This window comes from Anabrus simplex, chromosome 2, assembly GCF_040414725.1.
Source record: "Anabrus simplex isolate iqAnaSimp1 chromosome 2, ASM4041472v1, whole genome shotgun sequence".
Classification (NCBI taxonomy): domain Eukaryota; kingdom Metazoa; phylum Arthropoda; class Insecta; order Orthoptera; family Tettigoniidae; genus Anabrus; species Anabrus simplex.
In genome coordinates, this window is record NC_090266.1 from 79,306,238 (window position 1) to 79,333,088 (window position 26,851).

At 40.4% G+C, this 26,851-nt stretch overlaps 1 protein-coding gene across 7 annotated transcripts in view; it reads left to right on the forward strand.

The window, feature by feature from the left end:
* Snap25 (Synaptosomal-associated protein 25kDa) overlaps positions 1–26,851 on the forward strand; it is a 475,798-nt gene that overhangs the window by 351,958 nt on the left and 96,989 nt on the right. The window contains exon 5 of one of the 7 annotated variants that reach the window (XM_067140197.2): positions 22,572–22,620. The exons of the other annotated variants lie outside the window; for them this stretch is intronic. Coding sequence (XP_066996298.1) covers positions 22,572–22,620 — 49 coding nt within the window. The remainder of the gene's footprint in view (positions 1–22,571; positions 22,621–26,851) is intronic. 7 annotated transcript variants of the gene reach the window in all.

A 26,851-nucleotide genomic window follows, 5' to 3' on the forward strand; every position in this document is an offset into this window, starting at 1 on the left:
ATATCAGTAGTCACCAACTCTGATGATCGCTACTACGAATGCAAATTTGGATGTGCACATAGTTGGCAACAGTTTCTGACTGTACTACAAACAAAACTAATGTGATCTATCTGGTTGGCAGTTCCCCCGTCTGGTGAACACAAGATTCCCTTATGAATTCTTGTGTGTTTGAAGTAAATTGAGCTTATCCTCAGATTCTTTGAGAGAGCAAAGTTGATTAGCCTCTGACCATTCTCGTTCGTCACATTGTGCAAACTCTGCTTTCCTAGAGTAGGCATTTTTCCATTAAAATCCCCCAGCATATTCTTAATATTTTTAGCAGGTGTGCTCTCAAATGTCTGTTGTAGCTGGCCTAGAACTCATCTTTTTAGTCATCTGTTTTCTCCTCTGTTGGAGCACGAGTGTTGATAAAGGTGATGCCTGGCGCTTGATTTTTCAGTGTTACATAGAACATTTATCTGCCTGATAATACTGACCTTTCTCCTTGAGCCAATAGTTTCAAGTCCTCAAGTTGCATTATTCCCTCCATTTAACTACTGGACTTGCTTTAATATTCATCACCCCGTATACCACTCAAATTTACAATTAATGAGGTCTAACTTGCATTCCAAAAATTACATTATAGTTTTCTTATGTACTCGAAGGTGGTGCCATTCCATTCCTTTCACACTTATTAAATTTCTGTACACATAGTTTTGTCACTGAATGTAAGTCGCAACAATTTCTGTACACATAGTTTTGTCACTGAATGTAAGTCGCATCATATATTTTTGAAGATAACCCATGCTTGAGCTTGTAGCTGTGGTTCAGTGGGTTTTGACCGTGGGTTACTTGCTAGAAAAACATCTCTTTCATTGTTGATAAAAGCCTAAGGTGTTAACATGAACAGCTGTGGACCAGTTGTTTTTTGTTGAGTTCAATTCAGAGCTACTAGAAAACTTTGAGAATTGTGTATGGAGTGTTTAAATGATAAGGGTTGATGCTATGTAATATTTGTTTTAATACCCGATTTTTTACCATTGAAGCCGATAGCATCTTGGAAAATTTGTTCTATACAGTTACTGTTAGAATGCAGTAATTGGTTATCTAGAAGTTTTGTTTTCCATTGTTTCCCATTTTCACACCAGACAAATGGTGAGTGTATGAGCAGTTGTATGCTGTAACATATGACAGAATATTGAAGTGTTATTTGTTTTTCAGGGAGGAGGCCACAGTCGCTTTCTTCCTACTCCTAGCCTTGTCATATCCCATTGTCAGCGTAAGACCTCTCTCTGTTGGTACAATGGAAAATACATAGCAAAAAAAAAAGGCTAGAGTTACACTATCGTTCATACCACAGTTCCATTGGAAAAATCAAAATTCATTCTCTTGTCCAGCATTCTGTGAGAAATATCAGTACCATCACGACATGCCCTAGTCCTTCATGTACAGTAGAGGGATTTCAGTCCCTTCAAGAGATTCTTTAATGCATTTGATCACACACTTCAATGACATACATACATACATACATACATACATACATACATACATACATACATACATACATACATACATACATACATACATACATACCATCATTATAGACAGTTACGCTTTTCAACATTCAGTCTGCAAGCCTCTGTGAATTTACTATATATCGCCACAATCCTCTATTTGTAACTAGTGCTGTGGCTTCATTAAGTTCTATACCTCTTATCTTTAAATCGTTAGAAACTTGAGCCTAATCATTGTCGTCTTTGTCTCCCTCTACTTCTCTTGCCCTCGATTATAGAGTCTACTATTCTCCTAGGTAACCTATCCTCCTCCATTCGCCTCACATAACCCCACCACTGAAGCCGGTTTATGCGTACAGCTTCATCCATTGAGTTCATTCCTAACTTAGCCTTCATCTCCTCATTCTGAGTACCCTTCTGCCATTGTTTCTACCTGTTTGTACCAGCCAGCATTCTCACTACTTTCATGTCTGTTACTTCTAACTTATGAATAAGATATCCTGAGTCCACCCAGCTTTCAATCTTGTAAAGCAAAGTTTATCTGAAAACTGACTGAATAACAGAATATTTTTAAACATGCACTACTTTAACCCAAAGGAATCCTGTTACAGTTGTATGCCCAATGGATGACCAAGAGAATGTTAATTTCACAAGACATCTTGACAGCCCTTGTGACACATTCCCTCCCCGACCCTTGTCTCCTCAGACATCCTGTTTGGTATTCTTCTGTCATTCTCCTTGTGCACGTACTACTGTAGTCATAATTTTCTCTTCCGTTCTGATACTGATTATGTTTTGAAAAACAAATAACCCTTCAATATTCTATCATGTGTTACGGCATACATCTGCCCGTATACTCGCCAATTTATTTTGTAATGAATTATTTGGGCAGAACATGGAAATTGACTCAGAGACATGTTAAAAGAACAATAAAATTATAACTTTGTACACACCTTAACATCTTTTGACTGAAACCAAACCAAAACCAAACCCCATGGTGCAACAGCCCTGAAGGGCCATGGCCTACCAAGTGACTGCTGCTCAGCCCCTTAGGCCTGCAGATTACGAGGTGTCATGTGGTCAACATAACAAATCTTCTCGGCCATTATTCTTAGCTTGCTGGACCGGGGCCGCCATCTCACCGTTGGATAGCTCCTCAGTTGTAATCACATAGGCCGAGTGGACATCGAACCAGCCCTCAGATCCAGGTAAAAAAAAAAAAACCTGACCTAGCTGAGAATCGAACCAGGGGTTTCTGGGTAAGAGGCAGGCATCTTTTGACTTAACCAACCTAAATACCAATACAACTGTTATACAATGCATTAATAAAAATAAAAAGAAGAGAGAGAGAAATTTGGTCTCTCATTTAATTGTTCCTAATGACATTGTACAAATGCATAGTGGGATGGGGATTGAACTGTTACGGCAATAACATGTCGTGTTCGTATAACAGAAGGCTCCACTCTTATCCATATGTTTGGGAAGCATCAGTTGAAACGTATGAGAGCCTTGTTCGAAAGTGTGGGTGAAAGTTGGACTGTGTGGAGTGTGGCGTTTCAGTCATGGCTGATCGTGTGGACCGAGATAGGCAGCAGGGGGAGTGACTTGCGCACTTCTTCAAGAAGGCTACTTGCTGGGGTATGTTGCCAGAATACTAGGGGTTGCTCAGAATATGATTTAGAATCTGTGGAAACGTTTCCAGGAGTCTGGAAGTGTTGCCAGGCATCCTGGCATGGGCTGCCAAAGGAAAACCACTTCGGGGCAGTATCGTTCAGGGAATTTACAAGCTGCCCGAAAACACCAAGTTATAGCATAAGCACTACAGGTGGATTTAGAGTAGGCTTCTGGAGTTAGTGACCAAACAATTGGAAAGAGGCTCCGAGAGGCAAATTATTACCCGCTCAAGAGGGCATTGTGGCAGGAGACTGCAGTTTGCTAGAGATTATCTGGAAGCATGTCTCCCCCCAGCACTTACTTTGCATAGCAGTGTGTATCTGCCATATTTGTTCATTGTCCAGGCAGTCTGATACCTTCTGCAACACCAATTCCTTGAAACTAATTTTAACATCCTCTTCTTTTAAACAGAACTACTTGATCTTCTTTGGTCCTTGGTTTGGGAATTTTCATCTCGATTTGAACTTGATGCCCATGCGTAGCAGCCGATGCTCCTGTGCTACTTGATCTGTAGGGATGACCTTGCAGTTTACAATTTCCTTTATGTGCTTATTTCACTAAGATATAGTCAATCTGCAAATAATTATTTCCACTTCTAAAAGCTATCTGGTGGTATGATATGAAAATCAGCATTTCAAAGATTACACTTATGTCACTAGGGAAGAAACCTAAGAGGATGGAATGTCAGGGTCAGAATATAAAACTGGAACAGTTGAATCTTATCAGTTATTCAGGATGTGTATACTCCAGGATGTTAAGCTGAATCAACATGTAGCAAAGCTAATGCGATGCGTTTGCATTTGCAATCAACAGCGTTTGTAAGAAATCTGCTCTCACACAAAACTATCTTTACATCAGTCAGTTTTCAGATTGACTTTCTTGTACGGGAGTGAGAGCTTGGGTGAACTTAGCATATCTTATTCATAAATTGGAAGTAACAGACATGAAGTCTGGCCCCGCGGTGTACTCGAATGTACTCTAAAAATGCATCTTAAAATAATCATTGGGAAATGCCCTTTTATCAGCTGATATTATTTATTAACCTATCTAATTCTCAAGTCCATGGATGTAGCCACATTGGTCAGTACTTAAACACACCAAGCTCATTAGCTCATATCTCAGGTGGATTGAAATGGTTTAGTATGAGCAGGCATATAAGGTTGTAACATTTATGTTAGCTTCTTGCCAAGATGGCTGTGGTTTGAATCCCAGTCAGTGCATGGAAAATTTTCTGAATGGAAATCTCAGCCCTATGATTCAGATTTTATATGAGACTGCCAATACTGTAAGCATATTGTGACAGGTTGTCAGGGTCCCTAAAACTATGACCACACTGAGAGATAGCTTGTTTTATTTCTCCTCCTACATCTTGGTGAGATTGCAGGTGAGAATTATGTCGCACATTTAACTTGGCCCTGTTTTAAGATTAATGCCTTTCCTTACATCAATCCTGTGTGGAGAGATGTATTCACTGTTGTGTGTTCCTGTGTTGGGTAGTGTGGTGTGTGTATGAAGAGGAATTTCTTGATACAAACACCCAGTTCTTCAGTCAGAGGAATTAACCAAACACAGTTAAAACCACTGATCTGTCCGTGAATCGAATTTGGGACCCTCTGCATCAAGGGCCTCGTTGCTGACCGTTCAGCCTAGGAGTTGAGATGAGTTGAATGTCCATTGCGTACATGCATTTATTGATGGATTGGTGTACATAAATCTTAAACCAACACGTTTAATATTAATCAAAACTTACTCCTGGAGGGTATCTGTTCCACTTTTTTTCCCCCCTACTCATTTAACGTCTCACGAATGCATCAAAGGTTATCGGCAATGGAAGGGTGGGAAAAGGCTAGGATTGGGAAGATAGCAGCCATGGCCTTAATTAACGTACAGCCTGGTGTGAAAATGGGAAACCATGGAAAACCATCTTCAGGGCTGCTGACGGTGGGATTCGAACCCACCATATCCCGAATGTAAGCTCACAACTGCACCATCCTAACCACATGGCCAACTCGCTCGGTATATCTGTTCCACCTCTCCCCCATTGGACAAATGACATGTGGAAGGCTGCTTTTTATATGGCTGAGCCATAAAGGACATTCTAATCGTTCCATCAATACTGTATTAGTTTTGTTGACTTATTGGTTTATTATTTCTCAATTATGTTTTCCTGTTAATCTGTGAAAATTCCTTCTGTATAAGGTATTCACATAGTGTGAAATCTCGGCTTATGGATCGTTGGTTTTAAATTTGAAAAACAGTACAATCTGCTATGCATTTTTATCACTGTTATTCCTTCAATACTAACACCTTGACTGATGCCTTGACAAAGGCATTTGGCATAATGTGGTCCAATTTCTTTCACAAGGGATCATTTTCAATGGGATGTGTGAAAACAAGCCCTCTATTTCTTGGTGTAGTTACATTTATGATATTCACTCAGCTTGTATGTAATGATAGTACCTTTAAAGAAGCTTTTTGTAGAACCGTTTGACTTTGGTAATTGTGAAATTTATAGGAAATATTCATGAACAGGAAATATTTCTTTGTAAATCTGTTCTCTTCACAATAAATGTTCAGTTAAATACTCTAACAGAAATGGAATGTATTATACCTAGATGAAAATGGAGATAGAGTCATGGTTATATCAAGAAGAAATAATAAGGAAATGAATCCACCAACACTGTTGCTGTTTGTTGCATGTTTTCCTACAAAGTGTGTCTGCCATGTGTAACTGATTAACTGTTAAGTTATTTTGTTCAGGTATTTCTCCCTCCATGTTTCCATGATGTGGCATCAGTCCTTGCCATATTTGAACTGGGTGGGGGCATGAGATGCAATATGATGGCATCCCGAAACATGCTCTGTTTGGGAATAGTCCGGACGCTATTGTCATTAACACTTGCAAGTTTTGACTTGCAGTAGACGAACATTGCCATGATGGAACGAATGTACCAAAACCAAGCTTTTAATTTTACATAGCTGTGTGATAATAGCAATAGGACCTCCAATTTTGTGTGGAATCCAAAATAGTGGGACATGACTTTCACAGACTATAGTATCTAATAATGCATTGTTTGTCATTGGTTTTTATGACCCGGCAGAGGTGGGAAGTAATTGAGTAAAGGTAATCGAGTCACTTGTAATGAATACTTTCTTAGTAATCATTACTCTTTACAAAATGTAACTTTCACTCATAATTTACTTCTTGAAATACTCCCTGCGGGTAGGGTACGCACATGTAGAATACACCCGCGGTATCCCGCACCTGTCATAAGAGACGACTAAAAGGGGCGACCATGGCGCGGACATGGATTGCGGTTTGATATCGTGTGTTGGACCTCCTGTGGATGGGAGGTGCTGAATACATTCACAGGTAATCCCTGCCTGTCATAGAAGGTGACTAAAAGGGTCATGTTGCCATGGTCCCCTCTTAATTTTTTATTGTATTTTGAGGGTTAGTTGTAGACAGATTCCAAAATTTTTATGTGTGTGCTGCTCGGAGATGGGCCTCTTACATGTGCGTTTATGCCCAAATGCCCGTGCAGTAACCACCCAGGGAGCGATGGGTGGGAGCGTCATGTACCCTTGCAGTAGTATCCGCCTGACAACACAGGTCTCCGCACAGCCGAATGCCAGAAGGACATATTATTATTGTTTTTTATTTCTTCTCTATATTTAGTGCTCTGTACATGCTATGGGGTACGTGCTATTGCGGGTGAATGGAAGAAGGGAGTCCTAGTGCTCGTTGCCTCAGTCATCCCATATTAGGCATCGTCCAACATCGGACCCCGGGCAGTACCGGCTATGACCAGGTGGGTATTGCCTTGGCGGCTTGGTTCAGCTACAGAGACCCCTGATCGGAGTGGGTGGCATTTGGGGAGTATGATTTCGGGCATGGCTTCGAAACGTCATCGCCCAACCAAGGTGGTCCCCCACCAAAGTCTTTAACTTTTGCTTCCTTGAGAGGTTCAACTCCCTGGGAATGTGCGCAGCATGAAGGAATGGGATCCAGCTTCCCTAGGTTTCTGGTTTCTACCAGAACTGATGGGCACGATGTTAAGCTGGTAAAATCGATCCTTTTTAGTAGACACATTGAAGGCATCTACGGTGAACTTGAGGATCTCAAGAAAATGCGCAACGGTAGTTTGCTTTTGAAGGCTCGTACAGCACTGCAAGCCGATCAGTTGCTTAAATTTGACCACTTTGGTAAAATCCCTGTCAAAGTGGAAGAGCGCTGGGAAATTACCTCCCAGCCCGTCTAAACTCGAAAAGAAGATGGAGAAGAGGAGCGCCCTTACAGGGCGCCCCCGCACTTCTCCTGCAAAGGGGGAATCGCGCCCTTCATCTGGAAGGTATGAGTCTGCACCAGCAGGTACGCCTGCTCCAAAACCTGCACGCTCCCCTCGTAGGGGAACTTTCCGCACCCGAAAAGCATAGAAATTCTGGGCGGCAGTCCCGCCGTCTGTCGATGATGGGGATGTAGATGTTGATAGTGTTTAGGTTTAAGAGCACCTTGTCGCTCATAACCGAACAATCTTTTTATAGTCCACACTATGGCACTGGTACAGTGGAATTGTACCGGTTATGACAGGCATCTTACTGAGCTGCATCAGCTCATTAGTGAATTTGCGGCAAGTATAGTCTGAATTCAGTAGACAAACTTCAGACCAGGTCACCATTCAGTCTTGAGAAATTTCAGACTATACTCGACAGAACGATATTACGCTCACCGGGCGTCTGGTGATGTGGATATATTTGTTTGTTGTGATATTTAAAGCCAAAAGGTACCCCTAAGAACCCCACTGGAAACAGTTGCAGTGCGGATACCGCTGCCTGTCATAGCAACAATGTGTGATGTTCATTTTCCACCAGGCCAGCTTCTTAACTGATCTTATAAATCAGCTTCCACCTCCCTTCCACTTATTGGGAGATTTTAGTGCCCATCACCCCATATGGGGCTCTAAAACACATTGCCCCAGGGGAAGGGAGTTGGAAACATTAGTAACAGAGCTGGATTTATGTATTTTGAACACAGGTGAAACAACTCATTTCAGTGTACGTTATGGCACATACTCTCGCATAGACTTAAGTCTGTGCAGCTGAACATTGGTTCCGCTGTTCGGTGGAATATACATGATGATCTCTATGACAGTGACCATTTTCCCATTATTACATTGTAGGAACAAAAATCCGTCAAGGCTCCTCCTCGATTGAATCTTTAACACGCTGATTGGCCAAAGTTCACACCACTAGCTGTCTTTAACGATGAGGGACTGTAGACGGTGATATACGGTAGCTTACATAACACAAGTTATCCTTGCTGCTGCTGAGGAGTCCATTCCCTCCTTCTCAGGGATCCCTCGCTGAAAACTCATTCCTTGGTGGAATGACTAAATTGCAACAGCTATCAAAGAACCCTGTTGCGCTCATAAATGTTACCGTAGGCAGCCTACTGTGACCAGCTTGGTAACATTTAAAAAAACTCCACGCTAAGGCGCGAATTCTTACTCGCCAAATTTAGAAAGCTTTGTGGGAGAGATATGTCTCGTCTATGACGTCACATACTCCATCATATGAAGTGTGGACTAAACTTCAACTTATTTCGGGTATCCAAGGATCATCTTCTGTACTGGGAATTTCCATTGCAGGCAGTATGGTCACTGAATCACTCTCGATTGCTAACCATCTAGCCAGTCATTTTGCGCATGTGTCTGGTTCCGGGAATTACCATAATGATTTCCTCGCTCTGAAGTGGGAGGCAGAATGTCCTCACCTTAGTTTTGTCACTCAAGCTTCAGAGGACTATAACGCACCTTTTTTTTTTTCGCTAGTTGTTTTACGTCGCACCAACACAGATAGGTCTTACGGCGACGATGGGACAGGAAAGGGCTAGGAGTGGGAAGGAAGCGGCCGTGGCCTTAATTAAGGTACAGCCCAGCATTTGCCTGGTGTGAAAATGGGAAACCACGGAAAACCATTTTCAGGGCTGCCGACAGTGGGGTTCGAACCTACTATCTCCCGAATACTGGATACTGGCCGCACTTAAGCGACTGCAGCGATCGAGCTCGGTGAACGCACCCTTTACAGAGTGGGAACTATGCAGCGCTTTGGCGCTTTGCAAGGACACGTCTCCTGGACCAGACAATATCCATAACCAGATGTTGAAACACCTTAGTGAGGATAGTCTGTTATATCTCCTTTGAGTGTTCAACTGAATCTGGATACAGGGTGAGTTTCCATCCCAGTGGCGAGAGGGCATAGTCTTTCCTGTCCTCAAGCCTGATAAAAATCGTAAGTATGCAGGAAGCTATAGACCTATTTGTGTAAGCTGTTTGAGAGGATGGTCAATCACCAACTTGTGTTGTGTCTGGAGAAACAAGGACTTTTGTCAGAGTACCAATGTGGTTTCCGAGCCGCTCGCTCTACCACTGACCACCTGGTACGCCTGGAGAGTTCTCTCCAGGATGCATTTCTCCGCAAACAGCATTTGGTAGCTGTTTTCTGTGACTTAGAAAAGGCCTATGACACGACATGGCGATATGGTATCCTTTCAGTCCTGCATCAATGGAGATTCCGAGGTCACTTGCCGGTGTTTATTGCGAATTTTTTATCCTTCCGTCTATTCAGTGTCCAAGTAGGTAGGACATATTTGCAATTCCACGTTCAGGAAAATGGAGTCCCACAGGGATCGGTTCTTAGTGTCACTCTGTTTGCGAATACCATAAACGGTATTGTCGCTGCTGCTGGTTCAGCAGTAATACAGTCGCTATATGTGAATGATTTTGCTCTGCACTATAGTCGCGCAATATGGCAGTCACAGAGCGACAATTACAGCAAGCTGTTAGAATGGAACAGTGGACTTTAGAACATGGCTTGCCACTGTAAAGACCTCTGTTGACCACTTTTGTCGGCAACGCACTCTTCACCCGCAACCTGAGCTTTATTTAGGAAATGTTGCTCTTCCAGTAGTTGACACAGATTTCTTGGGCTCCTTTTCGATAGCAAATTATCATGGGAGTTACACATGTGGCAGTTAAAAGTGTAAATCACAAAGACTCTGTATATCTTGAAGTTCCTTAGCACCACCATTTGGGGAGCTGACCGCACGGTGCTCCTGCGATTCTATAGGGCACATATTTTATCCAGGTTAGACTACAGCAGTGCAACATATGGCTCAGCAAGGCCAGGCGTCCTTGCAAAAATGAACAGCATCCACCACAGCAGGGTTAGGTTGGCGATGGGAGCTTTTCGTACAAGGCCCATTACTAGCCTGCTCGCTGAATCTGGTGTGCCACCTTTACACCTGAGGCGGCAGCAAATGCTTCTGTTGTATGCTGCAAATTTGCGACAGATGCCATTTTACACTAGCTATCCTTGCGTGTTCAACAATGGACACCGTCAGCTGTACGCTGCTTGTCCTCGAGCAACGCGGCCGGTTAGAATATGCTTGGATAGCAGTCGCATATTCTTTGATATACCTTCCATTCCTTGCCTTGTCAGACAACCAAGTGGGGTGCCTCCGTGGATAATACAACACCCTGAAATAATCCTGGATCTGCTCACTGGTCCGAAGAAAAACACGGACCCTTCGATTTATCAGAGGCTCTTCCTGTCCGTTGTTGGCCGTATCCAGGTTCAGTCATTGTTTACATGGTTGGTTCGAGAACAGACAAGAAAGTGGGCTGTGTGTTCATTGTCAACACTGATAGGTTTCTTTTTGCTCTCCTGGAAACCTGTATTGTGTACACAGCAGAGCTGTATGCTATCTGTAAAGCTCTGCAGTATACACTGTCCGATGAGCGCTGACACTTTATTCTGTGTACTGACTCCTTGAGTTCGCTACAGTCTATTGATACCTGTTTCCCTCGGCACCCTCTGGTGTAGCGGATCCAGGACCTGCTGGCTGGGTGTTCGGATGCTGGCACCAAAATCACTTTTATGTGGCTCCCAAGCCACATGGGTGTAGAGGGAAAGAGTTAGCAGATAAGGCTGCCAAGGAGGCAGTAACACTGCCCCCATTGCCTTACAGGGTTCCAGCAAGTGATATTCGCTCTCAGCTGAGACATCTGGTTATTTGCCATTGGGAGACGGTGTGGGAGGCCACTCTACTTTCATATAAGCTGAGAGCAATAAAAGGTACAATGAAGGTATGGAAGACGTCCCTTCAGGTTTCTCAGAGGGAAGCAGTGGTTTTATGTCGTCTTCGGATTGGCCACGGTATACTAACGCACTCCCATTTATTGAAAGGAGAACCTCCTCTGGTGTGTACTGTGGCGATCATCTTACCGTGGTACACATCCTTACGGAGTATGTGGAGCTGGTCGATCTGCGCCATAGGATAACACTCCCGAGTACCATCTCCCTCATCCTGCGAGATGACAATCTGTCAGCAGACCTCGTCATCTGTTTTATGAGGTATAGCGGTCTTTTTTATGACGTGTAATAATGTCCTTTGATTAGTGTATTTATGTTAACTGCGTTTTTATCCCCTTTACTCTATTTTAATTCATGTTTGCGTATTTTAATGTGTTGTTTTAACTTCTAACATGAAATATGTATATATATCTGTACTTCCAGGCAATGCCTTATTCTATTACCACCCCTGTTTTCTGTACTTTTATTTTTTTTTAAAGAAAGAATTGCAAATTAGATCCGCCGATTGTTTTAGTTTCATATCATTTTCATCACCGTTTAATTTAAACTCTAGTCAGTGGAAACATTTTAATATTTTAATTATCATCTCATGTCGTCCATCTCGTATCATTAGGGGCCGATGACCTTAGACTTTAGGCCCCTGTAAACAACAAGCATCGGGCAAGTTGGCCGTGCGGTTAGGGGCACGCGGCTGTGAGCTTGCGTTCTGGGGGATAGTGGGTTTGAATCCCACTGTCGACAGCCCTGAAGATGGTTTTCCATGGTTTCCCATTTTCACACCAGGCAAATGCTGGGGCCGTGCCTTAATTAAGGCCACGGCTGCTTCCTTCCAACTCCTAGGCCTTTCCTATCCCATCGTTGCCATAAGACCTATTTGTGTCTGTGCAACGTAAAGCCACTAGCAAAAAAAAACCTAGCATCGTCATCGTCATCGTCATCATCATCACTTCTTGAAATAAAAATTGTAGGATGTAGATTTTCAGGACAAATATTTCAAGTTCCCTATGGGAATCAAAATCTATATGTTCTGGTGGCCTAGCAGGCATTTTATATAATAGAGATCACGTCTCTCATAGTGCATTGGCACTAACATTTATCTCATTTCTGTATGTTTATAATGGGTCGATGCATAAGTTCGTGCAGTTCTTATGTTTTATGTTATCTTACTGGTCACTGTCATGCACTGTAAATCACAATCACTCAGTGATGTATTCACCTCCAGTTTCTATGATCTTCTGCCAACGTTCAGGTAACAGTTGAATGCCTCGCCTGTAGAACTGTTTTGCTTTTGACTGGAAAAAATCTGTTAGCCATTGGTCAAGAGAAGCTTTGTCAGGAAACACTTGCCCCTGAATGTGGTTAGAAAGATGGAAATCTGAGGGGGGCAAGGTCAGCGTAATACGGAGGATGAGGAAGAGGTTTCCGGCCAAGTTCAACAGTCGCACCATTGGTCAATTGCGCCGAATGCAGATGAGCGTTATCATGGAGCAATAAAACTGGTTGTTGTCTTTGTCATTTGTTGTCGATAGCAATGGCAAGCCGTCTTAGCTGGTCACTATACACAGCAGAGTTAATCGTTATGTTTTTCAGAAGAAGTTTGAGGTGAAGAATACCATCTTTGTTCCACCAAACACACAATATGATTTTCTGTGGATGGGCACTATCCTTGTTTCCTTTTCTTCATGTTGACATACAGGCACCATTTCTCGTCATCGGTGACAATGTTTGAAAGGAATGCTTTACTGCCACTTAGCGCATGTGGTACCCATATAACCAATTTCTGTACCTTACCCATCGAATGCAAATGGCGTACAATAGTTGACTGATCACATTCAAAAACTTGCACCATTTCCCGCATTGTTTGATGAGGATTCTCGTGAAGCAACTCATTCGAGTGATTTTTGTCAAAATCTGAAGGTCTTTCAGAACGTGGATCATCAAACAAGTCAAACTGTCCTGCTCGAAAGCAGGAAAACTATTTTTGTGCTATTCTTTCAGCAATTGCTCCATTCCCGTACTCTTCACAAATTGTTCTCGCAGCTCCTGCTGCACTGGATCCTCGGTTAAACTCTAAGAGTAAAATGTATCTGAAATGCTCACTTTTCTCAACTTGACTTTCCATATCAGTTTGTCTGAAATATACAAAAATAATATGTTCACAATCAAGAAAACGTGTGTTTCACCACACACAAACTCCAAACTCGGTTAAAACAACGGAATAACGATGAGCAATCCCTTCACGCCGCAACCAAAAGAATACTGCATGAACTTATGGATCGACCCTGTACTTTGTTTTAGTCATTAAATGTGTTTAGCTATTTGCTTTTCATTGCACCGACACAGATATGTCTTATGGCGACGATGGGATAGGAAAGGCCTAGGAATGGGAAGGAAGCGGCTGTGGCCTTAATTAAGGTACAGCCCCAGCATTCGCCTGGTGTGAAAATTGGAAACCATGGAAAACCATCTTCAGGGCTGCCGACAGTGTTTGTACAATTTTGTATTATGGCTGATGATGGCCAGCCAAGGCCAAAACTGGTTCCTATGTTAAAAATGTAATGTAAACATTGCATAATATAGTATTGGAAAGGTGGGCCATTAAGAGATAAGCAGTTCTACTGCAGCAGAACCAGTAGCTTCATTCACTAGTACTACTCTATGAGGTGCTAATTCCAGTGACATCAGACTTATCTTACAATATCCGTCACTGCTGGGGATGTTCTTAAAATTAAACCCAGGTATTCCTTCAAGTGCCACTGTAGGGTGTCTTCAATACATGCAAGATGTACTTTCCCTCAAAGAGGTCAAGGCTTCGCGATGAGAATTTTGAGGAGCAATTGCATTGTAAAGTAAATGGCAAATTATTAGAAATGCTAAAAGTAACTTGCTAAAATAAAAATGATGGAAAAAGATCATTTCAAATTTCCGAGGTATCACATCACCCACTGATGATAGCCAGCCACTTAGTGTCTCTATGCTGAAAGAACAGAATTAAGTAATTTCATTATCCTTGCAGACTTTATCATTCCAGACCCATGCAGAACAAGGAACAGAAAAGTCAGTGATATCCTTAAAAATGGCATTCTGTGAAATAATTGTAATTTTACTGATAACTTGCTGAAGTAATTTATAATTGTAATTGAATAAATTATTTCTCAAGTAATTGTAATCCAGCCTAAAAACTTCTTCCTTGTACTTTTCCCATTACTGTGACCAGGTATACCATTCAGAAGACTGACTGTGTCCATTGATCGGTATATTTGCCATCACGGCGTGCATTGTGTACTGGTGCATATTATTTCAGAAATGTAGGTTACAGCAACAGCGTATACCACCCTATCCACATTCTAGCCAGTAGTCCTTGTGCTTTCGACAACCTCATACCTTGATCTTATTATCATATCTGATTCTGCCCTCTCCCACTCCCCAAACCATTACACCAGAAATCGGAGCTATATGGTGCTCCACCGATCGCAGCAGGATGGAGCTATTCATCAGCATGGCAGCAGACATGTTGCCGATTATCAGTTTGCCTCTGACAGACTTTCAGTTCATAACTTAATTCCAGTGTCTACCATTCATGTTTCGGTTGTGTCACTGGCTTAGCTGTCTGTAGTTAATGAAACGCACCATATGAAGATCCAATGGCACAGTTGCCTCCTATCTTTCAGCAACCATCATCCACACAATTAGGCCAAATCGAGCAGGTTGGCTTTGCAGTTAGGGTCATGCAGCTGTGAGCTTGTCTTTTTGAGATACTTGGTTCAAATTCCACCATCGGCAGCCCTGAAGATGATTTTCTGTGGTTGCCCATTTTCACACCAGGCAAATGCTGGGGCTACATCTTAATTAAGGTCACGGCTGCTACCTTCTCAGTCGTAGCCCTTTCCCCTTCCTTACGTTGCCAAAATCCTTTGATAAGTTAGTGCGACGTTAAACAAAAAGAATTCAAATCAAAATCAAAATCAAAATCTCTTTATTTGCAAATGAGGTGTCTACCTCGGTGGCAAATGGTACACTAAAATACATTATTGTCAAGCACTAAATTTTAAATTAACAGGAGACGAATAAAATTTTCCTAGAATACAATATTATACAATTTACGCTAATAATTTTTTCTATTAAACACACACATCATCCTTAATAAATTTATATTGTTTACAAAATTCTACTTATAATATCTTACAAACATAGTCAACTCATATTATCAGACTTCGCATGGCATTGTCCTTCTATATGGACCTGTGCCAAGTCTGTAAGTACTGAAGCCTTCCTGGATCCACTGTGTAACCACTGTATGTTCTCATTTCAAACATGCATATCATCAGACAGTTGCACATTTGAGTGTGTGTGGAGTTCTCTTTACAAAATGGTACACCTTCTCACCAGCATTCTATAGCAGACAATAGGTACTTTTTTAAGATAACACAGTCTGTAATCTAAACATAGTACTTTTTCATAATTAATGGCACTATACTTTTCCGTTCTTACATGTATACTATTATTTCGTTCAGTTTTTTAATATTTCCTCACCTCACATATGGCAGTATTTTGGGCCAAGTTCCATATACCGGGTGAGTCCGCTGTGCCTGACTTTTTCTGTTGTTAGGTATCCCTACGAACGTCAGTGTTGATGTGATGGTCTAATCTCCTTCGCCGTACACCAAGCAACAGCCGCCTTTATCATTTACTGCACCATCACCTTTGCAAAAACATATATGCTACAGGTATTTACACAATGCGTCACTAACTGTCATACAGTTATTTAAAAAGTATGTGCCAATTATAAGCTTTCAGTAGGCATACTGATAGAAAACGTGTGCACGTTTGTGAAGTGGAAGTAGTCCATCTAGTATGCCTTCCGGTAAACTGCTGACTGGAGTTGCCGCCATGTCAAGGGTTAACTGGGGTGCTGCTAATACAACTGCAGTTGGTAGGCGAGTTCGAATCCCACTTGATAATTTTATTCACATGTTGTACTTCGAGAATCATCCACATAGTTAATGTATCCGAATACCTTCACGTCATGGGTTTATTTTCTTTCTTTCTTTCTTTCTTTCTTTCTTTCTTTCTTTCTTTATTTATTTATTTATTTATTTATTTATTAATTCACTGTTCTAGGTCATCAGGGCTGCTTATGTGGTTGTTTTATCGAGTGGGGATTTTCAACACTCCAGTAGTGCATATGACGACGATTCACAGAGCCATTGTTACAAAATTGTTACTCGCCCGAAAACAAAATGTGAGATACAAACGCAGGATTATTTGCCACATGCGTCGGTATCCACCCACAGAAATCATACGAGTTTTGAAATCTTGTCTGTGGAGCTCTTGATGTGGCTGCAGGTGATGTGTACAAAAGAAACTGGAGTGCAAGATCCGTACAACAGACGATTGGCTGATGTTGGCTTGTTGTGCTACTGCCTGGGTACTTGTGTGAGGATTCCCCCAGAAAGTGTCCAAAATTATCTCAACAGTTCCACTGGACGTAACTGGTGTCTCTCTAACAGGAACTGTTCAGTAAAGTAACAAAGTTATATGCAAAGGTCACTCCACCCTCCTAAAGGTGTTTGCGAGTGGTTGTCTGTGTGGAAATCTTTTGTGGTACTGGTGCTGTGCTTCCTGTGCATTCCGTCTTGCTTCACCGTAGATGAGGAGCATGTCAACATGCTCACATGTTGAATACATAAGGAAGAAATGACTAGCACTGCTAAACTACACCAAGTATCAGGCCAGTACATATTGAACACGCATGCTGCATGCTATTGGTCGCGTATGGCACGAATGGCCTTGTATTTGATCCTCAAAGCTTAAAATGTGAATAAAAATATTTAGCGCCCATAGAATTTGAACCCACTTACCAACGTCACAAGCATCAGCACGCCTGTGTTTAGTCTGTGGCACCACAGTAATGCTTCCTACGTGTTCTCCAGAAAACGTACTTGACGTCCATATACTTCTGATTCTCTAATTCACTCATATTTTCTCCATCAGTGAACTCTTGTTTTTAGCATTAATTTCATATTCTAGTCAACCTTATAATGTGGCATATTGGTCCGTGCCTATTCTACCCGAGTTAACCGACTTCGCAGTCTGTGTTCTGTGGACGCTAATGTATCCAGTATGCTGATAAGTAAACCTAATCCGCTACTTGATACTGGCAAACAATTAGTGTTCAGTTGCTTTGGGTTATCACATCCATTCAGGAGTAATACTGTATTAAGCCACAGTCCATGGCATGAGGCAACGGGAGTTCAAGGAACATTGTGCTCCATGCTGTCTGCCCTGTGGCACATCAGGAGGGTCGGATGTTGCATGTCTTTATTTCTTTGCAAACATTGCGTGCTATTTGTTGAATGCCGCACAGTCGGCCTTGTGTTTAATCCTTCCGAAGCTCATGATACAAAAAGAAATTATTTGGTTACAGTGAGTTTTGAACTCGCCATCCAAACAGACGTGGTACCATCTTAGTCCATTACATCACAGTGACTGTTGCCTCGAGCTTATTAAAAAGCAGACTTGGTATAAAACTACTTCCCGCTTCACAAACTCTCACAAGTTTTCTATCAGTATGTCATTGCTTTTAACATTAATTTCATATCCACTCGAAAGCACGTACTTTTTACATTATAACCATATGACAGTTTGATGCATTGTGTAAATACCTGTGGCATACTTGTTTCAGCAAAGGTCGTGCTGTGATAACTTGGTAAGTGCTTTAAAGGTGACTGTAGCTTGGTATAATTGCAAAGGAGAATCGACCATCACACCACTGGCAACAGAAAAAGTCAGGGGCAGCGGACTCGCCCGGTATTTTTAGTCATCTCTGACTGAGTGCAATGCTCCATTTCCACTGATATATTTAATATGTTTTAATGGCTTAGTTGTAGTAGGATTGTTCTTAGTTTCTTTTTGGAAATAGAGTTCCTAGAGATTTAAAGCAAGCAAATTGTTATTTCCAGTTGCTTCAAACTTTGATAAATATATTTGGCAAGGTCTTCTTTGATACATTGGATTATGTTTTGATATTGTGCACTGAAACTGAATCCAAGGTGAACTAAACGTTGCACTGCATGTTAAAAGTGAAGCTGATGTTGCCAAGCAAGCATGTTGGACCAAGCTAATATGTATCAGTGGAGCTTGTGACAGGCAGTCTACCTTTCTCCATCTGCAATATAAAATTTTTGGTTCATAGCATAAGCAGCTAGTCAGTAAATGGCTTGATTTATGTACTGTGACAGAGTTATGTAGGAAATGAAAAAGTGAGTACTTCTGAAGATTAAGGAAGAAACAGTTTACTACCTACCTGTTGTTCATAGTATGTCAGGTTACTTTAAACAAAGACACATCTTCACATTGTACTGCTCAAATCAGGTTTATTTGAATTATATTTTGAACTCTTCTGGACTTTTGTTTTGGATGCTAACGTATGCTAACATAACAGATTAACTTTGTTACTTTGGAGTGATTACAGTTTCTACATGCAAAGTGCATGTGAAATGTTGAGTTTTAATCAGCATATATGTCAGATATTTGATTTAATATCCTTTTATGCAGTAGGTTTTTAGATTTTTTTCTGTATTCTTGTGAAGCTATAAAATATTTGGTAATATGATGTAGGATAGGTAATTTTTATGTTGTGTCAGAGGGAGTGTTGCTATTAGTGTTTTTAATGCTGGCCACCATCCTCTATGACCAAAAGCAGACTTCAGGGTTCAGAATCCTTGAAATAGGATTTAGATTAGAAAATAGAAAGGCTTGGGTCTTCCTCTCAATGAGCATCCATCAGCTTCAAGTTCTGGTGGTTCATTGATCAGCTTGTGAAAATGTATTACCATTAGTAGATTGTAATTGTTCTTCTTTTTCAAGGAATAGGTTTTGAATAGTGAGCTGACCAGATCCAGTGATCATTGCTTTGGTACAATTTTTTGAGATCTGTTACTTGATACCCACTTTATAATTTTATTCAGTGTGTCTTCCAAAGTATGTCGATGTTCATTTTTGCATAATAGGCAGACACGTATTAATATTCTTTCGGTAGCTTACATTTCTTTGTCAAATTGATGATTTTGGTAGAGCTCTTACAACAAGTCATACTGGTGGTTTCTGCAGGAAATGGATGTTAACTTGTGATATGTTAATACAAGCCTTTGTTTCATCCAGTCTAGTGCTCATAAAAATAACCATGGCATACAGAGCACAGTTTACTGTGAATGCCATTCATCAGAATTTCCAAGGTGAGATAATTAGAGTTTGGGGGCTCCCTTATTCTTTCACTATCATCTTCAGTCAAATCTGTATAACTAACTCTCATGGTGCAACAGCTCCAAGTGATGGCTGCTCAGCCCGAAGGCCTGCAGATTTTGAGGTGTCGTGTTTTCGGCAGGACGAATCCTCTCGGCCATTATACTTGGCTTTCTAGATGGGTGGGGGTGGGGGTGCCATCTCGCCATCAGATAGCTCCTTAACTGAAATCATGTAGGCCGAGTGGACCTCGAACCAGCCCTCAGATCAAGCTAAAAATCCTTGACCTTGCCCGGAATCGAACTCCGGGCCTCTGGGCAGGCATGTTACCCCTACACTGCAGGGCCGACCAACTCATGGTATTGAATTTAGTTAATATATGGTGCACCATTCCTATTTCTGATGCTAGATTTGCAAAACGAATTTATGAATACATTGCTTACAGTGTCTTGTGCAGTAGAGGTGAGTAATGTGCCTTGGGGAGAAAATGAAAGTATCTGAGATGGTGGTGGTGGTGGCGGTGGTGGTGGTCCATTGTATAAGATTATTTTTTCTAATTAATTATCCAATTTTGTTGATGAAATGTAGCTAGAAAATATTTAATAAACATGATTGTATATTTTCATCATACAGATATTCTTTCTTCATTATGTATGGAGCCTTGTCAGACAGGATAAATCATAATACAGCAGAGATCATTTACATCAGATGGACAGTGGTGGCTGCTACATGTAGATTCATACTGTAGTTACATTACATATCAACAATAGTTAATCTGCATCTGCCTGTCTCAAGTTTGTTTTTGTACTGCACAGGACTTGTGTACTACTTTCACAATAAATACCACTTCTGTCTCTTTCTTTCATTCTTTCTCTTTCTTTTCTGGCTACCTCCTTAAACTCTAAGAGTGACACTCTCTCTTTTTCCTGTCTAGATGTTCTGTTTCAATGGCACCAAAGTCTTCTGTGTTTGATGTTCACCTATCTGTCATGTCTGTGTGTTGTGTGTGCATTTTGATGTGAAGCCAGGACAACAAGTGCCTCCCGCAACATTTTTGTAATGGCTAACGTATGATACTTTTTGATTATTCCCGCAGGATGCTGTCTGCTCCAGGTTGGTGCCGAGTTTTCTCTTTGTTGGTGTTTTCAGGTGGTGATGACTGGCAGCAGAGTCCCTATCTAACATGCATGTATGTACGTGTGCAAGTGTGTGAATGTGCGAGCGAGTGAGCTGCAATGCAAATAGACATCAGTGGGCTCCACAGTGATTCAGCACAACAGAATACGTAGAAAATGACATTTTCTGAATGACATCTGCTCATAATTTCTTGTTCTTGCATTACTGATGTGCTGCTACTGTGAGCTCAGTCAAATGGAGCATGTAGAATACCTCGGATGTTGTATTCCTGGACGTATGAAGAACTGGTGGTGATGTATGTGTGTATTTTCTGGGTGAGGGTTCCTGATTAGGAGCACAGGTAATGACTTATGTGTGGGCAGCTTACCAGTGCAAAAGTTCTGTGTTCATGAGCCCAAGTTGGGTCGGGCATTTTACCAAGCAATCCATGGTTTCAATACTAGGTGTGACTATTATAAATTTGCAATAAAAATATTGAAGATCTTCTGTGCTTTTGAAACTACTTAAGTATGTTTGTGCTCTGCAGTTGTTATATAATTTTTACTGGGTTGTAAAATTGGCCAAAGGCCCGGCCTATTCTGGGTGCTCATTGCAGCTTGGGCAGTCAGCAGCAGGGGGAGAGGGGCGTGTGCAGCAGGAGGTAAGCCGCAGTGCGCTGTAGCTGCATGCCTCTGTACATCTGCAACAACAATAACTACTACTATTACTACTACTACTACTACAACAAAACAACTGTTGGTCTCCTTCTCTGTACACTCTCTCTCTCTGCTTTACTCTCTCTATCTTTCTCTCTCTCTCTTTTACTCTCTATCTGTGCCAGCTCGCAGCTTGTGTTCTTTTCATGTTCTGACTGTGGCTCTCTTTCTGTGTAGGTGTGTATCAAGATTACCCTCTCGCTCTGCTCCTGTCTAGTGGCTGTTGTTCTACTTTTTGTTTTATTTTTGTTTGGTCTTTCTCTGTGCAGCTGTTTTCACTGTCTTGTTACTGTACGTACGTTGGATGTGTCAATGCAGCTCGGTGTGCGTGGTGTAAAGATTGCATGCCAGGTGTCGTTGTATTAAGGTACCCACCGCAGCCACTGGTCCCAGCCGGTGATCCTCCCCTCGTTCAAGACACAATGAGGGGCCGACTACCTCACCATGTCCTGCTGGGTGGAACACACTTAGATCAAACATAAAGAGGAATGTAAAGAACACTACTTTGTACAGTGACACTATTGGTAATCTTTTAATTTAAGCTGACCTACAAAATATGATAATATAGCTCAACAGTAGTTGTGAAGTGCAGTACTATTCCAGATACATTAATTTAATATATTTATACTGCTTAGTGAGAGACCCTCTAAATCTGTGTTCATCCTTAATCATCAATATTCACTCATTCTGAAAGCTGAAATATCAAATAAACCTCTGTTTCTCCAGATACAACTCCCTTTGATGGTTCATTCTCTCTCCTGTGGACACCTTCTTAGATATTAATCCCAAGAAAGCAATTTTAACTTGTACATATTTAAATTACTGTCATTTCAGGATCCAGACCATACACTAAATTAATGATTAATCACTCTTAATACTTCATTTATAAAGTAAAAGCTTCTTAGATACAAAAAGAATGTGCATTACATACATATTTACTGTTCTTATAAAATAATTTACAACAGTCTTTACCAATAACTCTGCTCAATATTCCATTATTGTAATTTTTTCTTTTTTCATGTTTCTTACCTCCAGACTCTATTTTTAAGTGGATCACTGGCTGGAATATACATTACAAGTCATCATTGTTTGATTCCTTTCCCTGTTTTAAGATGCGCCAGAACTGCTTATAGGGAACTAAATGGTTGTGGCTCTTTCTTTTCGTGCTGCTCAGAGCAAGGAAGCTGGCATCCGCACACTGGTTGCCCTGGACGACCAGGGAGGTGAGTTTCCAGGCGGAGCTGACAGCCCTTAACACCTACCCCTTGCCTCCACAATGCTCTGGTGGGCATGTGACGTCTGCACAATGTGCATGGTCAAAATGGGACTAAAAATTATTATTATTTTTTTTTTTTTCATAATTGAATTAAAGGAGAATTTGATAGAACCTGTTATGCTTTCATACGGTTTAATGGAAAAGAGTTCCATTTTGGCCAGGCTACAAGTCATGCCACAGTCAAATCACTCAAGGCCAAGAAGCATGGTATTTTGCAGTGGGGCTCACGTTGCATTATGGTAAAGTGATTGAGGCTGGGTTACTCCTTACCCAACCTAGTCACTCATATGACTCGTGCTGTGGTGCTCGTGCCTGATTCCATGTTCCTAAGCCTTGTATCAGCACTTAGTGACACAGCTGGGGACACTTACCTGTATTCAGAACTACTAAGACTGCTATACCAACTCTTGAACACATCTTGATGCAGTAGAAAAATCAGTAATAGAGGACTGCAAGTTGACCAAAATAGCATTTATATTGAATTTGTCTAAAACTAGATCTTTTTAATGTTTGGAGGATAAAAATAATAACTTTAACAATTACTTTTCTTAAGAAATCACATTGGTAAATTTTGAAGAATTATGCTGACAATATTATTGCTCACCTTATAGGACCATTTGCCCTTGTGTCTCTTGAGGTGACTTCCAACTTTTGTCTGTGTTTTTCTTCAGATTTTATTGTAATTATGATTCATAATATCTGCAAATTAATAATCAACTGTTATTTCTGTTACATGTAAAGTGATTACATAATCTTTTATGTAGGCACACAGTTTATTATTTAAAATATTATGCTCTTAACTTCATCATTTCAAGTCACTTTTTTTTTTTAACCATCGACTGTTGTTGTTAAGATTGTGTTCATGTAAACATTTTTGCTTAAAATGTTTACTTTGGTTGGTATTTAACATGCAGAGGTGTGTTCATAAAGTGTTATGTAAGTTGATTACCATTTATTTATTATTTAACCTAAATTATGCCATGTATTCGGCATTTAAATACACTGTGGTGCTTAATTTGATATTAACCCCCTAAATAAAATGTCAGCTTGCAAAAGCATTTCATAGGCCGACATACATAACACATCATGACATAACATGCCCATCTCAGTGAGCAGCCATCAACATCAGCATTCACATTGTTGCATGCCCATTGTGAAGTATTGCAAAACACTAACATGCTGTCTGTATTATGACAAACTGCTTAGGTTAATAACAGTTTCTTTTGTGAGCTTTATGAACAATCTTTGTCCTAGGTTAAGTTCACACGCAGCCATACAACCGTAAGTAGCGTAGTTCAACGCAGCCTCAGCATACAGATACTTGTAACCAACACTATGGCTGGTTATTTATATACACTCTTTATCCCAGTCCACCCCTCTGTCTCTTAAATAAACTTTCAAACTTTAAATTAAAGCAATCGCATCAGGACTCCCATCTCTGACATGTCAGTGTATGAAAAAATTGTACAGTAAAAGTATTGTTTCTTTTTTTTTTTTTTTGCATGTTTGTGCTGTATTTTAAATTTTGTATATATATTTATTCTATATAATTATACTGTGAGGTGTTGATGTACACTTAATGTTGGGCTACTTGGCGGTACTTGGTTCAGCCTATCCTTTACTACCTCCTCCAGCTAAGATTGTTCATGGTAGAGGCACTCGGTGAATGTTCATGTGTGTGTACCTGCTTAGGTATTCTGTAAAGAGAAGAAAATTCAACAACTTTGCAAGATTTAGTTGTACATCACACAACGTCGTCATCATCAAAAGCTTCAGACCTTACTTACAGCTCCTATAGGATGCTATATGGTACACAAGAAAATGTGATCAGAATTTTAGCTCATAGTCCCTGCTCCTGTGGAATGCTTGGCACGCTTTAATACTCTGTCCGTACATCCTCTTGCACATCAGTTTTAGAACACGATTCAGTGCTTTTTCAATCTTGTCAGAATCTCCATTTCAGACCATCCTTTATTGGTCATCAGACATGCAAAAACCTGTTTCTCTTCACTTTATCAGTGTAGTACAATTTTGCCACATTTGATCTATTGGAGATATATATTTCTTTAAATTAGCTATAATCTTCCATGTTTCTTTGCTATTTTCATGCAGAATCATGATTCCTGCTGATGAACTCTGGTAAATTTATTTTACTCAGATGTTGGACGTTCATTGCATATGAATTATTGAGACGGAAGTTCTGCTGTTGAAAAATAAAAGATTGAGTAAACGAGTTATGGCAGGTGTTACTAATCATGGTTCAGAAATAGATGGAAAATGATGCAATAGTAATGACATAATAAATTGCTAACTAATTTACACTAAAATCTAGGAACTTAGAGACTTGCTTAATACCATTGGATAATTTTATATGTACTTGTTACTAGTTTTATGACCACAGGTGTAGTTAAAAATGAAACTCATATTTCACTTCTTTCTTAATGTTGATCAGTCTTTGAAGAAATATCGGTTCATGTTTTCCTGATGGTATCATCAAAAGTTATGAATCTGGAGCATAAGAGATGCAAAAAGATGGTCTTTTCAAGAGATGCTGATGATAATAATAGTATCGGTGAAATGAGGATTTCAGTTCCTTAACCAATCAAATAATTACAAATTCTTGAAAATGGGTGCCGGGCTGAGTGGCTCAGACAGTTGAGGCGCTAGCCTTCTGACCCCAACCTGGGAGGTTTGATCCTGGCTCAGTCCAGTGGTATTTGAAAGTGCTCAAATATGTCAGCCTTGTGTTGGTAGATTTGCTGGCACATATAAGGCTCCTGTAGGACTAAATTCTGACAACTCAGCATCTCAAAGAACCGTAAAAGCAGCTAGTAGGACGTAAATATTATTATTATTATTATTATTATTATTATTATTATTATTATTATTATTATTATTATTATTATTATTATTATTATTATTATTATTATTACTGAAAATGGGAGAGTATTACTGTTCATTGGTAACAAATAGTCTCCATTGACCCAGGTACTTGAAGTGTAGAACATGATTATCCTCTTAAAGAATACATTGTTTTTGAACACTAAAATTATGCATTATCAAAAAGCATATGATCATTCTAGACTTTTTTTTTTCAGTAGAATTTAACACATAATTAAATTATTTTGAGCCACGTGGTGATGTGCATGTATCTCGTGTGATCAAAAATGTGAAACATGGAAATAACAGATAACCTATAATCAGGTATGCATTGTACTTTCTGCTGTGAGCTCCTACCATGAACAACATAGCCACCTTTCAGGATACTGCAGAACATACCAATATGGTAATGATATATAAAATAGATTTGCTTGGATATACATCCCCTTCATGGTCATCTCAAAGTACCTCACCTCTTGTGCCCTAAATTATATACATGATTCAGCATTTGTAATATAAGTCTTAAGGAAGTCATATCCTTCTTAGTAGCTGATACATGCTATTAATATTCACATCCTCATCTCCTGTTGTGCATACTACTAACTCATGTTTTTTAATGCACACTAAAAACTGTGAAGTAAAACATAAACAGTTCATGATCCCTTCACCCACAAGACATTGTGTTAAAAATGTACATTGAGACTGTTATGTTCCTTTTTCTTATTCTGCATGATTGTACTGTATCTTAAACTGTACATAAATTCTATATAATTCTAGTGTGAGGTGGTTGATGTTTTGGAAAGCTATCATACGCTTGATATTGGGCAACGTGGCGGTACTTGGTTCAGCCTATCCTCCTTCTACTCCTGCGACTCAGCTTGGTCATGGTGGAGAGGCTCGGCGAATGTTGATGTGCGTACGCTCTTTGGCCTGTCCAGGTGCACTGTCCTGTGGGTTTTCGCAGATTTCTACTTCTGTACACCATCATTGATCTCATTCATTACTCTAATTATTTTTGGAGTTTAAAAGGCTGTTCCCAACTTTTATATTCATCCAAATAGTAGAACTTCATTTTTATATTTCAGAAAGATAAATATTTGTTGGACATTAACCACACATTTCACCAGACATGGTATAGTAACAAAATATCTTTCTCTACAGGTAGTCTAATGTCTGAGCCTTATAAGCAGCCATGAGCATCTAACCCATTGGAATTCCATATAAAATTTCAGAATGACAGAGTTCTTTCCTACATTTCAATTTTTTTTTTTTTTCCGTTCTTACTCTTGCATCTTATA